The sequence below is a fragment of the Lepidothrix coronata genome, unplaced genomic scaffold (assembly GCF_001604755.1).
Source record: "Lepidothrix coronata isolate B3197 unplaced genomic scaffold, Lepidothrix_coronata-1.0 Scaffold212, whole genome shotgun sequence".
NCBI classification, from domain to species: Eukaryota; Metazoa; Chordata; class Aves; order Passeriformes; family Pipridae; genus Lepidothrix; species Lepidothrix coronata.
Window position 1 is genome coordinate 498,946 of NW_016690392.1, and position 18,239 is coordinate 517,184.

The 18,239-nt window shown below is 46.6% G+C and overlaps 1 protein-coding gene across 5 annotated transcripts; it reads right to left on the bottom strand.

The window, feature by feature from the left end:
* Nucleotides 1-5,498: 5,498 nt before the first annotated feature.
* On the bottom strand, nt 5,499-18,234 carry LOC108506304. 5 transcript variants are annotated; one of them, XM_017833169.1, is made up of 8 exons: nt 18,114-18,234; nt 12,221-12,401; nt 10,245-10,432; nt 10,089-10,148; nt 9,544-9,894; nt 8,757-8,832; nt 8,207-8,293; nt 5,499-7,447 (listed from the first exon to the last, which is right to left on the bottom strand). In XM_017833169.1, the coding sequence occupies exons 3-8, from the start codon at nt 10,417-10,419 to the stop codon at nt 7,000-7,002; spliced, it is 1,197 nt and encodes a 398-aa protein (XP_017688658.1). In that variant the 5' UTR covers nt 10,420-10,432; nt 12,221-12,401; nt 18,114-18,234; the 3' UTR covers nt 5,499-6,999. The 5 variants fall into 5 exon arrangements, with proteins under 5 accessions (XP_017688658.1, XP_017688656.1, XP_017688657.1 ...); XM_017833167.1 differs by lacking the exon at nt 18,114-18,234 and adding an exon at nt 13,065-13,661; XM_017833168.1 differs by lacking the exon at nt 18,114-18,234 and adding an exon at nt 13,061-13,661.
* Between the last annotated feature and the right edge of the window lie 5 nt (nt 18,235-18,239).

The window sequence follows — 18,239 nt, forward strand, 5'->3', positions numbered from 1 at the left end:
CTATAAAGACAGACGAGGTTGAAGCTTAATCTGTAACATATGGGTATCACATGTGGGTTTTTTGACTGTGCAATATCCTTAATTACAAACATTACAAATTCAAAATGAACCTATATGGGGACCTTCCCTTGTATGTTTTTATTCTCTTTAAAAGTTTCTGTCATGTCTGCCCTGAAGACAGCAAAATACAATAAAACATATTCTGTAGCTAATTCATACTAACTGTCATTGTTAGCCATTTAACAGGCAATGTCAAGACAATGTCCATGCAGCTGGAAGTGTCTCCACTTGCTGTCTTTTTTAATCAAGAATTAACTCATCTTTCTTGATGAGAACATGAGCCTTCTCCCTTCCCACTTTCCAGGCCATTTGTCAGCAAAGATTACTCCAGATTTATGACACAGTTTTGCCAGGGCAGCCAGGGTTAGTGGGTTATTTTTCCAAAGGAACAGTGCTGGTTGGTCCCTGCCCTCTCTCAGTTCTCTGGAAGTGTCCACCTTTTTCTGGTTTGTATTGCTGGCTCTTGAGTGACCTAATAAATGCAGCTCTCTAAGCTGTACAAGCACAAAAAAGTGGGTCACAGGCTGCAGCAATTACAGGAAAAAATACATATATCACAGTTGCAACTTTCAAGTTATTCACCAGAAAGCAGGTCTGCTCCTGGCTCTCTCAGGAATGACTTTTCCTCAGAGCACGGACTAAACCAGCACTGTGTACTATATAAATAGGAATTAGTTGAATTAAAGGCAAGACTACAGTAAGTTGTAAAATCCCTCTACCCAGACAACCCATTAAAGTGACTGATTTCATTTCTCACCCCAAAGGTCCTGTTGGAAGGGCCATGAATACATTCATATTTGTTCCTTCTGCTCTGAGCCAAGAAATACAGAAAGATCTGCAAATGGAAAAGCAGCACTTCTGCAGAAAGCAAACCCAACTTCTTCCCTAGTTCACCTCTAGTGAGAATTGGGAAATACACTGCATAAAAACCCAAAAAGCAGAGAGCAGTTTCCACCTCCCTTGTGGTCTGCACAAATTACAACAGACTTTTTTTGTGGGTGGTTTGTAGCTAGTTTTGCTGTTTAGTTTCCAGGAGAGGAAGGAGTCCTCTTGCTTGAGTCATTTCCACAACACAGTGAAGTACAAAGGAACATGCTCAAGTAATTTGGGGACCGTGAAGAAGAGCAGGGTTCTCACATCATGGCAGTGTTTTACTCCTGGACCAAACCACTTTAAGGAACAACAGTAAACCTCTGACTTTTGGCCCAGCCTTTTTTTGGCTGGAAGGGTCTTCCTATGGCTTTCCTTCACTTTTGGCAATTTATTATGAATTCAGGGTATGTAAAACCTCAGGGAGTCAACAAATAGAACAGGGAATGTCCAACCTGCACAGAGGGGAAATCCTGCCATGAGTGAAGGTGTGAACGCTGGATGGTGTTACCTGCGTCCCTCCTGCCTCTGGGAAACAGAGGGCAAACTAACTCCTGAATTTAAGATATACAGAAGAGGGATTTGACCCTTCTCTGGCACCATTCCAGTGAGCTTGTTGAACATATAAAAGCAATGATGTTGCTCCTCTGAAGTCAGTGATTTTATCACTCTTCTCACTTAAGAAATGATCGATTTTCTCATATTACCAGGCTAAAACCTAGCCTGTAATACGCAGGTCATGAACTCATCTGTCTCCACCTTCCATGTCTCTGGGCACAGTACAACAAATTAATGGTAACAATAATAAACTCCTTTGGAGTTTTAACGATTATTCATTACCTGGAGTACATCAGTTCTGCAGTCTCCTCTTCCTTGGATGCCTGATACTCTGGGCTACACTGCTTGTATTTAAGAGAAACAATCAATAAGCACCATGCAGTCCTGGCTTTCTGGGATGCTAATCTCTCTGTTCCAGACTTAAGCACGCAGTCCCCTTGGCTTCAGCTAACATTCAGCCAAACAAAAGAACCCATCCAACAGAAAGAAAACATGTCCCCAGACTGCTTCTCACAAGGATGGTGATGTCCTGGGACAGCACGTAAGTGATGTTGACAAAGGGACACTGGGGCTTTACAAAGAAGAAGAACTGGGGCATGTTCCTCACCAGCCTTCATCTTCCAGCACAGAGATGAAGAAGCTGAGAAGCCATGTCCATACCCCAAATGCTTTGTCGGACCCTGGGAGGGTCAGAGTGGGTCAAGAACAGGGTTGAGAAGCCGCTGCTCCTCTGTGGGATCCTTCCTCCACCATCAAGCGACCTGGGTGAGAACAGAAGCGAGGGCTGAGACCTCAGGAGGCAGCAGGAGGATCTCCAGCAACCTCAGTGGGTTAATATTCATTTGAGAGGGACTTACTGACCTGTGAACATGTGACTCACATCAAGTCCTCACCTTCTGAGCAGAACATCACACCTGGTTCCAAAGCTTTCATGGATATTTCATTGGGCTGCACACCAAGGCCAGGAGAGCAGCAATCCTGCTGTCAGAGGGCTCTGAGCTCTCTCTCTTCTCTCATTTTGGCCTCTGAATATAATTCATTTAAGCTTTTATGAGGCAATTCCTATCCAGATTTTATTAGAAGTCGAAGGCCCTTTTATTTCCTCAGTGTATTCATCACACAGAGAACTGATGCTCTGGTTAATTTTATTTCTGTACTTTCTGTGTTTTAATAATGATCTCCCCAGTTCCATTCAACTCTGAAAAGATGAGGGAGATAGAGAGATATGAGGTGGAATAATGCAATCATGTACTGCAGACAGAGGAATAGTGGTAAAAATGAAGTGTAATGAATATGTGACTGAAGCAGAGACATAAAAGATTGCTTAAAGTATAAAATCTGATATATTTGCACACCTACCAGGCGTGTGTGTGCACTCTTAAAAAAAAAATATGCAGGTATCCTTTCAAGAAAAATGTAAAACGGTACAAAAAATTACTTTTATCAAAAAATATTCCAGAAATGCAAATACAATACACACTTATAGCTCTGGGGCCACATCTCTGTGTGCTTTTTTTTCCTCTTTCACTGTCTTTTTGAAGCCAAATAAGATAAAGACTTACCGGAACCAAAAATAAAAAAAAATCTTCTTGTGACACTGTGGAGATGTCACACAGCTTCAAGCTCCTACAGGTCAAGGCTTGTTCTTCTGGTATTTCATTGACCCCCCCAGCTGAGGTCTCTCTGTGTCCCTCAGCTGCCTGATGGAGGATCTCAAGCCAAGACAAAGACACGAGCACAGGACACTTCCACAATCTGCTGTTCCATTCATTCTCTGTCAGATGATTTTTTCCAACTGCATTCAGCCAGCTCAGAGCATCAGGCAGACTCAGAAATGGCTATCTGGGGCTCATGTAAAGGCAGCCAGGCTTTGTAAGCCTTGATTAAGATCCAAGAAGGGATTTAGTTTCATTTTAACATTTTTCCTTTATCTGATACTCGTGGTTTGCATGTCACTGAATGGGTGTGTTATGGTTTCTAGGGGATGCACGCAGTGCAGACACTGAGAGACTCAGTGGTGAGTGTTTCCTACAAGCCACATAATGGGAAAATTAAAATCTGCCTGTACAGGACATGGAATCCCCCTGGAAGAGTCAAGGAAATTAATTTGAAATAAATGGTGAAGGCTCCATCTTTCCCTGAAATCCCATGTACTGCTGCCAGTGAGTAACACACAGCTTTCAGCCAGCTCCTAAGGAAACAAAATAGGTGTACCCAGGTGGTGGGTGGTGGGTGGCAGTGCCCCATTGCAGTGTTTTGAGGTGCTGGGGGGGTGGCCAAGGGCCCTCAGAGAGCCCCAGAGCCCCGTAAGGTCCCTGCTCAGTTGCTGCACACCCTGGTTGAATCATGTAAAGCCCTGAGGACAGAACTGCTGCTCTGGTTCCTGCTGGAGGGAGGGAGGACTGGATGTTCCATGCCTGTCCTATATTTGCAAAAGTTGACAAGTCCCCTTTCTGCTTCCTTTTAAAATGCAAAAAGTCCTTGAAGACACCGCTGAGTTTTGACCTTTATTTTCACTGTCCCTGTCCTCCTGCACCCAGACAGCCCACAAGCTGAACAGAGAGTATCATTTTTAACAAGATGCTGAGGATTCAGCAGAGTAATTAATCTCAACAGAGAGAGCTGTACAGTTTTCTCTAGTAATTCACGTAAAGTGGGAGGTTAATGGGATTCAATAGAGCTGCCCTTCACCACTTAGAGAGAGATGGGCTTTGAACACCCCCAAGTGAAGTGGTTCTGGCATAAATGCTCCTCCTCCTCCTCTATCTGCCCTGACCCCTTCATCCCTGAGGGGATGCCACATCTCAGTGCAGTATGATCCCCCTCTTGAGGCTGATTAGCCAGAGCAGGAGAGTTCAGGGAGGTGAGAGCATTGGCATCCTCGCGGTGACGTCTGATCGCTGATGTCTGCCAGGGCTCCCAATTAGCCTGGAAACGCTGCCTCCGGCCCGCAAACACCTCAAAAATTAAGTTTAACGAAAAGCCGCCTGCGTTGCCTTTCTCCAACCCTCTCTGCTGTATCAAAGCCTTTGAGAGCAGCTGAGGACAACTTTTATATCCGAGAAGGGCCCATTTGAGCATCGACTCATTAGTGCTGCGGCAGTGCTGCGCACAGAGCCGGGGAGCATCCATCAGCCCACTTACCAGGAGCACTCGCTGAATATCAGCAAGTGTTTTAGGCTGTGAAGTCACCTCTGAGGGAGCCACCAAAGGGTCTTTCAAGCAGAAAGGTCACCCAGCTCATCTGCTTCCAGGGGAGCTGATTAGAGACTACTTGTTTCGGGAGCCATCGCGCCCCACAGCAAGTCCGTTCTCTCGGGTTTTTCTCTCCCTCCTCTTGCAGTAATGATCTGCAGCTCATCAGAGGGGGCTCAGCAGGGGAGGACAGCAGCAGCACTTGTTTTAATAAATAACATTTGTGAGCTGGCTTTCAAGGCTGCAGCTTGGCGAGGGATCTGATGAGGCATCAGGAGGGAAGATTGAGAGAGGCACACCGGCACAGATTGCCCAGAGAAGCTGTGGCTGCCCCTGGATCCCTGGAAGTGTTCAAGGCCAGGTTGGATGGGACTTGGAGCAACCTGGTCCGGTGGAAGGTGTCCCTGCCCGTGGCAGGGAGTTGGAATGAGATGGTCTTTAAGGTTCTGCAGGATAAGGCTGTGCCTCCTCAGTCTTCTCTTTGGTAAGTCAACATTAGAAACATCACCTGCGGCAGTGATACCAGCGATACATTCCCTGAGCAGTGATACCAGCCTAAGGCCTTCCCTGTGGTGGGAAGGTAAGATGCTTCCAGCAAGGCTGCTGGATTTCTGGGTGTGTTTCTGCACTGAGGAGGTTTGGGGGCAGTTCTGATCAGGCTGAGTGTCTTTTCAAGGACTGGCTGCACTCTCAGCTCTAAGTGATCACAACAGACCTGCTCCAGCTGCTGCTCGAGTCAAGGTCCTTGCAAAGGAGAAATCATCACCAGCATCTTTGCATAACAGAGAGTTAGGAAAAGCATTTGCACTGGGAAAACAGAAGGAATATCTTTAGTTGTTATCTACACCAATTTAACGTGACTGTTAGAAACATCTGATGAAAATAGTGCCAGAAACATTGCCAAGCGTATCTCCCTCCAAAATCAAAATGCTTCATAGCATTAGCCCTACTTTAATGATTCTGTTTTTCAACTAGAAAAAAGGCAGAGGGGGGAGGAAAATTCGGAAAATAACGCATTTCTTTTTTTTTTCCCTTTCAAAACAGCTCCTTGTTTTTCCAATACATTTATTTTGTCTTATTATTTCTCATGTAACTCTGAAGAAATTGAATACTTGAAAACACAACAAAACATATAAATTAAACCAAATGTTTTGATTAATGCAAAACCACTGACACTTCTTTTCCTGAATAATTTAAAAGTTAAGCTTAGAAAACCAATTTCTGGTTCGAGAAGCCTTTGTAAAAGAGAATGTTTGGCATTTTGCAGCACTTCTGTTAAGTGGACTGGTGTCAGCATTTTATTCATTTACTGTTAAAAACAATTTTAAGCCACCCAAACTCCAGCTCTGGACTACTTAGGAAAAGATGTGTCTTTCTAGCCCTTCTCTATAGTCTCTCAGCAAACTCTCTGGTTGTACTTGGCATTTCTTAACTAGGGTATGAATACTGTATTTAAATTATGGTGACTGTGTCCATAGCATGTCTGATCTTTGAAGTAAAGATGTAACTACAGTGGGCCATATTTTGTCCTTCATCCCTCACTCTTGTGTCGTGAAAATGACACAGGATTTCTCCATGGAAATAATCTGGTCTTGAAAGGAAAATTAATGCAAAGTAATTTCCACAGGTGACCACTTCTATTTTTCAGGAGGTTTTTGTAAGTGAAGACAATTCTTCCATACAGCTACATTAAAACAGAGGGAGAAAAAAATGAAATTATCTTTCTCTGAAAGTTTTATGGTGCTGTTTATGAGTCTGCTGTTCAGTTACTGCAGGAAATTGTAAAACACATTCACTGGGAGCAAAGAGAACAAATATTGTCCCACAGGCAGAAGGAGGACACCAGAATCATGCAGAGAGAAGCCCTGTTAGGTGACACACACTCCATCCACAGGTGGACTCCCTATCCCAGAGCCAACATTTCTCCCTAACCCACTGCAAGGTTAAAGCTGACTTACTGACCCATACCTGGACCCAGTGGGAGCCCTCAGCTTCTGAGCACATCATCAAAAAGTCACAGAGACAATTACATGCACCCGCAGTGAGGTTCACACACAGACTGGGTAGGAAGGAACCTGTAGAGTGCTAGCAGATGTGCAAAAACTCGGCCAAGCTGGGCAGAATTCCTGCTCAATCAACGTGGGCAGAGGTTTGGCAGTGAAAGGTTTGAGCTGTGTTTAGCACACGGTTCCCTTGGATTGCTTCCCTGGGGGAAATCAACTGGACAGCAGCAGATTGGACTCATCTTTTCCCGGGAGGGCTGCTCAGGTGCACACACGAGAATGGCAGGAGGAGACACCAAGTACCCCCCGTGCCTCAGAGACATTCTGTCTTAAACTTCTGCCTCAGGGCTTTCTGCACATTTTGTATCTTCTCTGTGATCACGGTGTCACTGAGGTGATCTCCAAACTTCTGCTTCAACAGCACCCTGATGATTTTGATGCAGCGTTCGTCCATCATGGGCTTTGCCTCCCGGAAGGTATTGCCCCTCCGCCCCGTGATGGAGTGGCTCTGGATGTAGTCAGAGGTGAAGAGCTTGTAGAGCAGTGTCTTGCAGGCTGTGCTGATTTTCTGGTCAAACCTGATGGTTTCTTTGAGCTGTTCCTTGGTGTAGCCATTGAAGAGCTCCACCACCTCGCACGGCTGCCGGTGGGGTTCCTCCTGGAAGGACAGGGATTCCAGCCTCTGCACCTTCTTCCTCAGAGAGAGGACATCTTGTTGGAGGTCAAACACCATCCTCTCCAGCTGCTCTATCTTCTCCACCCTGAAAAATTAAACTTGAATGTGTAAAGGCAAGAAGGTGCCGTGGCCTCACCATGGATATTGCCAAGGGATGTAGCATCTCCACCCAAGCAGTGATTACACACTTCCTTCAGGAAAGGCCAGGACAACTTCTCTGGCAGAGTATCAGCCCATCCAACTATGGGTGAGGAGTAAAGCAAGAGAGAAGAATGACGTGGTCTGGACTTTTCAGTAACTCAGGAATGTTCAGTTTAACTCTCAGCTCCCCCTTGTCATGCAGATATGGAGATTTTGATGCTCAATTTTCTTCTCAATTGTAAGGAAAAACGTAAGCCCTATCCTGCAAGTCCCAGGAGGCACATATTTGTGGTACTAAACAACAGAAATGTGGGAAATTGCAACGCAAAAACCGTAATGTGAATCTTTTTGGCACGCATTTCTTTGCAAGAAAACTGTCCCCTAGCATCCCTTTATAACTGGATACTTGTCATCAAGGTAATGAACAATAAAACAAGGAACACACAACCATGTTCAAACATGGTAGGTGTCATTTTGATTGTTATAGGAAAGAGCTTTGTGGTTTCTGCACTGTTTTAGAGCCTTCTTGCATCTCTAACTCCAAGCCCTACAGTCAGAAACACCTGGCTCTGATTATAGAGAGACTCAGCAACTTTTGGTTCTTAAATTGCACCACTTTGTCACACAGCTGTGGTCTCACTGCTCACTCTTGTAGTGAGGAAGAAAACACAGTTAAGAACAAGTGCCTTCTTTTGCTAATTACCTTTCCATCTCACCAGGACTGAAACTTTTTTGAACCCTCTCGAAGTCATCCATCTCTTGCAAAGTGTCAATCTTTTGCTCTTCACGGCTGGAAGAAACAAGCAAGTTAAACAGCACTGCCACAAACAGCTTCATGCTCATAGTCATATTCATACCTGATGAGAATTATCTGTGATTCAAAGGCTGTAATTTAAAGCAAAGTCAATTCTTTTTTCATTTGCAGCAAGAATAAAATGGATTGAGAGGGAATATCAGAAGTTTTTCCCATGGACAATCTCCTGTGCAACCCCTCTCATACAGATGTGGAGGACCACCACTGACCCCCCCAAGGAACCAGGACTCCAGAGCAAAAGGGACTCAATTGCTCTGCTGTATTTACCCACACAAACTCCTGTTACCTTTTGTGCTTTGGGTTTAAGCCTCTGTTTGTTAACATTTACTCAAATCAAGCACCACCAGGGAATGGAAACAGAGTGGACAGACCCCATGCTATGAAATCAATGTATATGGTGTGAAACATTCAGGGTCCTCACTGCTCTTTCAAGTGTTACCTGTTCAGACAGATGTGTTGCTGGCACTGGGACAAGATGCCATCTGACTTCCTCTTCATTGGCAAGGCAACGTAATCTGCAGCAGGGATGGGAGACAAGCTGAAAAATCAGCTGTTGAGAAGGTCCTGAATCCCTCTGTCTCCAGAACAGAGCATCTAAGCACTCCTGCTAAATTGCATGGCAACAGGTTATTCCCTTTGCACAAACAGAGTGATCCAGACATGTTTTCCAGGATTGATCAATTGGGATTTTGTTATTAGAAAAAGGTGGTATCTCAAGGGCTTCTCCTGTTCTCATCACAAAAGAAGCCATGGGCAAGGTAAGCAGAGCCAACGTGTCTCTGGACACTGCTGTCAGTCAGCAGGTAAATAACACACTAACATAAGTACATTTAACACGTGTAGTGGTGAGTGGAAAAACAGGGAAACAGGCAAATCTGGAAAGGTTTGACTAATTGAGACACAAGGCTTTTGGGTGTTTGACAGTTGTTCAGGCAGGCTACATTGCCTTTTGGCTTGTGGGGAGTGAACTGCTATCCCAGGGGACAGAGCTGATGGCTGATAGAGCAGATACCACACACCATCACAGAGGCATCTCCCTTTAGACAGCCTTCCTGGAGGAGATCTCCCAGGTGAAAAGGACCACAAAATTTAATCTCTAACCTTTGTAGCCCTGAGAGAAAGCACACACAGCCCCAGAGCAAAGCAGAGGTCTCCTGGCTGCTCTGCAGGTCCCCATCCCACCGTGCCGCTCAGGACCAGGCAGGAGAGCAAGAAACCAAGGTTACCTCTGGTAGCTGGACCAGCCCTCTCCTCTTCACCCTGGGAAGTCCCTGGCCCCGGCATGGCCATGGTGATGAAGGTGGATGGAGGAGTGAAGGCGCTGGCTGGGTGGGGAGGACCTGCCAGTGAGCAGGGGCTTCCTGCTGCAGTGCCCAGGACACGTCTCTCCTTGAGGATGGAGGAGCTGCCAGCATCATGGGGCAGGCTGTCCTCACCTGCCCTCAGCAGTGGCTTTGCAGGGTAGGCCCTGTCACCGTGGTATTTCCTGGATGCATTCCCCGGGGTCCATTTTGGGAAGGTTTTCCTGGATTTTTTTGGTGGGGATGGCATCATGCTGTGGACAGCCGGTTCTGCTTCTGGAAGGAAGGAGGGTGCTCAAGAAGTGCAATGGGGCATCAGTGTTGTGTATCTCCCATCTCCCTCCCAGTGCTTTTTACCCTGATTGCCGTGATGTGAAATTTATGATGGGACTACAATGTGCTCAGCACCCTCCCACCCCAAAAGCCCCACGGAAGTAGAAGGGTGCAATCCCCCAAAAGACCTTACTCACTTAACTTCTCCAGGAGCTGCCTGTCTTCCAGCAGCTTCTTCTCTAAAATATCCTTGTGCTCTGTGGGAAGAGAGGATTTTTTCAGCGCTCCCTCTCAACAGGTCGGTCCCGAGCAGCCCCAAATTGCAAAGCCCAGGGCAGAGGGGTGTCACTCACCACTTATGCCTTCCACCATGCCCCAGTAGAGCCCACTGAAGCCGGGGCAGCGGGCCAGCACCTGCTCACCCACCGTGTAGAGGTGGAAGGGCTTGCGGGGCTCCTTGATGTTCTCCATGTTGATCACCCGGCTGCCATCGGGCCAGCTGATGAGGACGTAGAGCTTGGCCGACATCAGAGCTGCCCACCTGGAGCAGGGGGAGCAGCAGGGGAATGTTATGGCACAGCTCCCGGCTCTCCCATGGTTGGAAGTGTTGGCAAACAACGCTCTGCCTGGGGCAGTGCAGCCTGCAGGTAGAAAATACTTCTCCCTGTATCTTTACTAGTTATTTCTCCTTTCCCATTCCTGCCCTTCTGTGCTTGCCTCATCCTAAACCCCTTGGCTGGGAGGATGCCCTGGCTCTGACTGAGCACAGCCCCACGTGCCTTCAGTGCATCCAAGTTCAATTTGAATTGGAACTGCAGACACAGCCATGATATGTCTCACCTGGGGTCAGGCAAGACCAGCTCTCACACAGGACACCTTGGGCAGATGCTGGATAAGCCACTGAGCAGACACAGGCTGGTTCCTCTGCCCCTGTGAACCATCACAGCTCAAATGGCTTCAGTGGTTCTACAGCAATTTGCTACAGTGCAGAGCTGTATCTGTGTGATATCAAGGCAGTACAGAGAAGAGACTCAAAAAGACTCAGGAGTATTCCAGGAAATGATCATTGCTTTGCCTGTGCAGTTATTTTCCCCAGTAAACATCAAAGTGCTTTGATAAGGGGAACAGCAAATTCCCTTCATTTCACACGTGGGGAAACTAAGGCACAGACCAGTGACAGATATATCTAAGGCAGTCAAGTAGGAAAGCTGTAAGTAGCTGGATCCTGGGTCCTGGTCACTTCTCTGCCCACTGAGATACCCTCTTTCCCCTCCTGGATCTGCAGACCTAAAGCCCTGGAGAAAACAGAGTGCTCAGCAATCAAACAGCAGCCAGGCTGATGGTGACTTCCAAAACCTCCTGTTCCAGAGGAGCAGCTAAGGAGACAAAGGCTGCTGAGCTCAGGAGGGGTTTCTTTGCACCTTTCAACCATGGATGGGGAAAAAATCAAGCAGAGATCACCCGCCAGAGCTCCTGAGGGCCCTGGCAGAGCATCACCCCAGTCCTGTCTGCTCTGCTTGGCAGCAGGATTTGGCAGAAGGGTTCTGGGGGCAGGAGCTCAGCTTGTGTGCTGGGCACAGCATGGAGAATGGCCACGGTGTCCAAAGGTGATGGGAGGGAGCTGGGGCAGGGAGAGGAGAGGTGGAGCAGGGACAAGGTGAGAGGAAGGGCAGCTAGGAGCCAATATATTGCAATTTCTTGTTTTGCCTCCACATCCACATTAAAGTCAAGCCTGAATGTGATTCTCCTCACTTGGAAGGTTCAAGTTCACCCTGGAGAACTTTCGCCTTCCCCCCTTCCACCATCATCAGCTACAGAAAACCTCCTTGCAGCAACCATAACTCTCCCCAAACCTGCCAGCCTGCCCTGCTGGCACAGTCTCACACCTGGTTCTCTCCAACCCCCTTCTGGTAGAGACACAGTGACATTTATTTTTATCAGGTAGCACCATATATAAATTATCCTGGTGGTAACTGCCTGTCTCCCCACATCCCCTTCCCTGCAGCAGGAGCCTGCCCCCAGCCCTCTCCCGAACACAGGGAAGGCTACAGACCAGAAACTGAGATAAATGCATAACTCAGCCTTCTCCCTCCCAGAAACACAGCTCCACATTCCAAACAGCAAAAAACCCTGCCCAAAAAGCTCTCTAGAGGGGTTTTGCTTTAACATTTAAAGAATGATCCTTAAACACTGATCTTCATAGCTGCTGCTGCTCCCTCCTTCCCCACTAACCAGTTGTTCATTTACCCTAATGAAGGCAGCAAAACTACACAAACACACAGAGAAAGAAAGAGATCAAAATCCTGATAGCAACAGAGCTGCTCCTTGCCTGGTTAGCACTGCTCCAGGTGTTGAGTCTTGCAAGATGTCTCCTGTCTCTCCAGGTCTCAGCTGCCTGTTCCGGGAGAGGTGGTGACCAGACACTTCTTTGCCTTGGGCTTGTCCCTTCACCACAGTTCCTTGTCAGGTCTCCTTTGTCTGGCTTGGAAAGCTCCCACCTGCTGTCCTCACTGCAAAGAAAAGGAGAGCTTTGGCTTTCTTTTTTCCCTGGTTGTTTTGTTTCAGTATTATTATTCCTGTTATTTTTCCATATACATACATTATTTTTTTTCCTTAGCTTGTTTCAGGTCTGTTTCTTACGGGGAGAGAGAGCAGAATAGAAGAGAAAAAGCCTTGGGTTTTTTGGAGCATGAATAAACCTTGCATTTCCATGAGTTATTCATGAATAATTCATGAAAATGCATGATTAATTCAGGTTCATGAATTATTCAGGAATAATTCTCGAACATTCCTGGTTAATTCATGCTCACACAGCGAGTGAGTCAGGCTCTAGGGCTTGGTGAATTCCTTTCTCCCCGAGACAGGAGAAGAGAGGCTTAGAGAAGCCGCATTGTGCACTTGCTGTTTACTGCCTCTTAGAAGAGAACATATTTTGGGCCCTTTTTGAAATAAGGACTTGAAGAAGAGAATTGAAATGCCTGCAGCCTCCTGCCCACGGAGGAATAGCACAGCACCAAAAGGAAAAATAAAAAAAAGAGAGAAAGAAATTGGACTTGCTCTCAGAGGAAAACCTGGCAGCAAGTTTTACTCCATTTCAAAACATCTTTTTTCCCCCCTGCCTTCGGATCTCTCCCTGGTTAAGATACATCACAGCTGCTCCAGTTTTTACCTACTGTGTAACAAAAAAGACCATCCACAGGAGTTTCTGTACCACGAATCACAGGGACTTCCCAAGGCATTTGTCCATCTGTCCCTGCATGTGTGTGTGTAAACAGTCAAACAGTCTCTTCTCCCAGGAAACAAGCAACAGGACAAAAGAAAATGGCCTCAAGTTGCACCAAGGGAGGCTTAGATTGGATATGAGGAAAATTTCTTCATCCAAAGGGTTGTCCATCCCTGGCACGGGCTGCCCGGAGCAGTGGTGGATTCACCATCCCTGGAGGGATTTAAAAGACATGTAGATGTGGCACATGGGGACATGGGTTAGTGCTGGGCTTGGCACTGCTGGGGGAGCAGCTGGGCTCGATGATCTTAGAGGGCTGTTCCAACCTAAATGATTCTGTGGATCTACAAAAAGCTCCTTGACTCAGTGTCCCAGCTGGCCTGGTGCTCACACTGGCACAGGCATCAAGCTGGCCAGGCACAGCTCTGCTTTCCCTCTCTGTTTCTCCAGAGCTGCCTGCACAAGCTGCCTGCCCAATTAGCCATCCTACCCCAGCCACTGAATGAGATGGAAATACAGCTAGGCAGTGAATCCAAACAGCACTGCCCACTTTATCTTAGCCAAAACCAGCACTAGAAGCTGTTGGAAGAAAGGGAGAATTCAGATGTTCAGTGACATATTAGAAAAGGACCTTGATCAGCTTCACAGGGTAAGAAAATTTCTGTATGTCTTATCTGTGGTATTTACAGCTTAAAAATACACCTGTCAGCCCAGGTAAAACTAGATGTTAAATAAAGAATTAGCTGAGATTAGGTAAAACAGCAGATATGAATACAAAAGCAGAAGCATTTGACTTCTACATAGTTTTGAACAATGTTGCTGAAGAATGAAAACTGCATAGGAAGAAGAAATGGAAAAGCAGTGAAAAGTGGGAAAATAATAGAGGAAAAACAACAATGGAGATGAGATTGGATTCTGGATTGATGCAGAACCTGGTTCAAATAAAATCTTGGGCTGGCTTAAACAAGCATTGTCTGCTTCCCTTTGAAGAACCAACAACATCCAAAGCATAACAGATGAACAGTCCTGGGGTAGAGGTGGGTAATTTGACTGGAAACCGCAGGAGAGGAAGGATTGCAGGAACCACAAGAGGAAGACAAATTGCAGTCTCATCAAACAACAGAAAAGTCAAGTGCCCATGTATAAATATACAGTGTTTGTGTTGAATTATTCCAGGAAGATGCGAGCCTGAAGTGAATCCCAGGTGTTTGACTTCATGAAAATTAGCGAGTCCTGATTAGATTCCCCTCCCGGTTGTGAATATGAAATCCCTGGCCAGATGCCTCAGTTCCGGCCGTTTTCAGGAACCTCTCTTCTGCGTTTCCTGATTCTTTGAAAACAAGTCCCACACTGGGGCCCCGGTGCCAGCACACGTCACCCTGCAAGCTGCACTTGCTGAGATTTAGATTTCAGCCCTGACTAATGAGCAACAATAACTCCTTTGTGATCTTACCCAGAGATACACCAGATGAACCCTGTTCAGCATCTGTTTGAGTGCTGCCTGGTCTTTATCAGAACAATCTTAATTGATGTGTGAAGGGATTTAATTAGCAAACACAGGTGGTTTTAGTCTCCCTTTTCATTAACCTCTGCAATGTTGCTCTTCCTTTGGCTGAGTTCAGCAGCCTGTAGAATTCTAGAATGGTTTGGACTAGGAAGGATGTTCAAGACCACCTCATTCCACTCCCCTGCAGAGACACCTTCCACTAGACCAGGCTGCTCCAAGCCCTGTCCAACCTGGCCTCGAACACTTCCAGGGATGGGGCAGCCACAGCTTCCCTGAGCAACCTGTGCCAGGGCCTCACTTCCCTCACAGGGAAGAATTTCTTCCCAACACCAAATCTATCCCTGTCATCTGTCAGACTGAAGCCATTTCCCCCTCATCCTGTCACTCCAGGTCCTTGTCCAAAGTCCCTCTACAGCTCTCCTGGAGCCTGTTCAGGTACTGGAAGGGCTCTAAGGTCTTCTCAGGTTCTTCCCTTCTCCAGGCTGAATAACCCCAGCTCTCTCAGCCTGTCCATGTAGCAGAGGTGTTCCAGTCCTTAGAGTGTCTTCGTGGCTTCCTCTGGGCTCCCTCCAGCAGCTCCACATCCTTCTCATGCACTTCACCATTTCAGAACGCAGCCACAGTTCAATAATTGAGCTGCATGGCTCATTAATTTTTATCAACACGATGAAATGACATGGGAACCCTCAAGTGCTGTGCTTCAGTGGGAGCAGACCTGAGACCAGCTCTGCACTCCTCCCACGCTGTGGGGAGAAGGGTCCGGGCAGCGCTGGGAGGGATCGGTGTTGCCAGGGCACACGGTGGACAGAGAGACTCAGGCACTTAGTGCTGCCCCTTAGTCACCAGTCCCTTCTGGGATGGCAGGTTGGTTGATGGAGTCATTAGGATGGATCTGGGTGACAGTTTTGCAGTCAGTGGTGACAAACCTGTAGCGTAAGTCACTGTCTGTACCCGAGAGCGACCACCCGGTGACATTCTGCATTTGTAATGAAATAAGTACAAGTCCCATCTCTGCCTGTGATACAGGGAACAGTGAAATACAACCCAGGCTAATGAGGCAGGAATTAACTGCATTTTAATTAAAGAATGTTTCTTTTCTAATAAGCTAGAAATTATCGAAATTACTCAGAAATGGGGAGTAAAGCCACAATCAGGGTCAGCAGCCAGCTAGACTGGTACATACAAGTCCTAACTACCACAGCTGGTTAAATGCTTTCCTAGATTGAAGCTTTTCCCTGTTATTCCCCGTGTGACAGAGGCCAGAAAACAATGAGAAAATGAGAGTCTAAATGCACCAGGCAGAGCTTTGCAGGGCTGCAGAGGCTGCGTGGGCTCCTGCAGAGTGCACTGGCTGGCAGGGCTTCACATTTACCTAATGTAAGTTATTATTCCTTCGCTATTATTGCCCTGAATCGACTAAGATATTTTTTGGAGACTAAGGTATTTTATTTCTCTCCAGAAAAAGATTTCCCTTGTGTAATTCCGTTCCCAGACCCCTTCCTTTTCACCTAATCAGCTTCCCACTGTTTTGCAAAGCCTTTTTTCCAGGCTGTCTGTATTTATTTGACCTTTGCACTCTACAACATCTGTTTCTTTATCTGCTTGGCAGGCTGATTTCTTGGGGCTCCTTTGTAATCTTGGCAGTGAGATAGCAGAAGCACAGTTAGCAAAAATAAATAAATAAATAAATAAATAAATAAATAAATAAATAAATAAAGGGGGGGAAAAATCACCCCAAAAATAGCAGGAACTTTGAGGGAGGCTAGTGCTATAAAACACAATTGCTTTTAAATATCCCCAAACCTCTTACTGATGCTTTCAAGTATTTAACTTTAGCCTCTTTCTAGTATTCAAAAGGACATGAAGGGGACTAGCAGGAATTAACCCAACTAAGGAAGTACCAGAAATTAAAGAATAGATCATTCGCATGAGACTGAAAAGGAAGAAATTATTTTAAATTACAATTACAGCTGTAGGTAGCTGGGAAACAGAAACCTGCTTAACCTCAGGTATATGAGCAGCTCCTGAGAAAGTGACAAGACTGACCACACTTTTAAAATAAAGCACACGCCTGCCTAGTCACAAAATCAGGGCCAAAAGCCAGGAAAAACCTCAGTGTTCCACACAGTAGCAAACCCCACTGAAAGAGGTGCTTCTGATGTACAGGTCAATGCAATTTAAAAAAAAAAACCAAAAACTCAAAAGTGCATTTTTGAGGTTCAGATTTCCAGAGTGAAAGTGAAAAAGCAGAAAAGAAAAAAAACATCCCAGCACATCATCTTACAAGAGGAGGAAATAACACAGCAAGAAAGGGCTGATGTGGAAAATTCATCAATCACCTCTTGGATCCGCACCCCTGGGCACTCACCACCTTTTTCCACCTCATTCCTGGATGGAAAGGTGCTGCAGGGACATGAGATCTGTGCTTGGGAGCACCAAATCCGAGTGCTCAGCCTCTGTGGAGCCAGCACTGTGCTGCCAGATGCTCCTGCTCATCCTCTGAGTCACTGCCCCCGTTACCTTGGCGAGCGCAGCCGCAGGTACTGTCAGAGGAGCCCCAGAGCCAAGAGAACATGTTGTTTCCTGCTACTCCACCAGCACAGCCCCAATTCCGGATTCTCATCATGTTGCTAATTCATTAAATACAGTCAGGAGCACGTTAGCAGTTGCAGAAGGGACTCACTGGGTGGCACACACTGCGTGAGCACCCATGAGCACATGCATGGTGCTGCTGCCTCCAGCCCTCTCCACGGCATCCCTGGGGAACAGAGCTCTTGCCCTCAGCATTCCTCTGTTGGTTCCCACTCCCAGTTTTTGCCCTGTTTCTGGCAGAAAGCATGAAGAGCAGTTCTTCAGAAGGAATGAGGTCTGGGTTGAGTTTGGACAAGAAGCTGTGCCATGTGGGACCAAGGTGCCGCAGGGGATATCTCATCCCTCTCCACAATGTCTTGGGGTGCTGCACTCTGGAGCAGAGCTTCCACAGCAGCACCTGATCCTCTGCCAAATAACATGAAATCCTCAGATTTTACCTTACGTTGCCACAGCACTGATTATTTCTCACAGGGCCTTTGATGCTGCTGAATAATTTATTAAAATCCCTCTTTGAGTGAAAGGGGACAGAGCCCTTGCAGAAATGGGTGCATCGAGCAAAGCCACCCTGGTGTCACCGTGCAGGCAATAAGTGTGTGGCAGGATGGTCTCACCAAGGACACCATCCACAGGGATGCAAAGGGAATGGAAAGCACTGTCAAACATCCTTGTAGCAACACGCTGTAAAATCAGGCAGAGGAACTGTCCTTGACCAGCCTTCTCTCCAGGCCCTGCTTTGGGAGCTGGCATTAGCAAATGGGCTCTTGTGTGAATAGATCTGTCAAAATCCATGTGAGCAATTCCCACCCCAGCCCTGCCTACTCCAAGTGGCATAATTTTGGTACCTGACTACTTCAAAGGTGAAAGCATATCCTCTCTAATTTGCTAAATTGAAAAATTTACCCCTCTCAGGAGACAACCTCATCTCCACCTTCAACCTCTTCAGCTTTGTACACTCTGTTCGTAACATGAAAAGGTTTTTCCTTAATTTCTTCTCCAGGAAAGAAGGAATTGATCTCTCATTTGTAG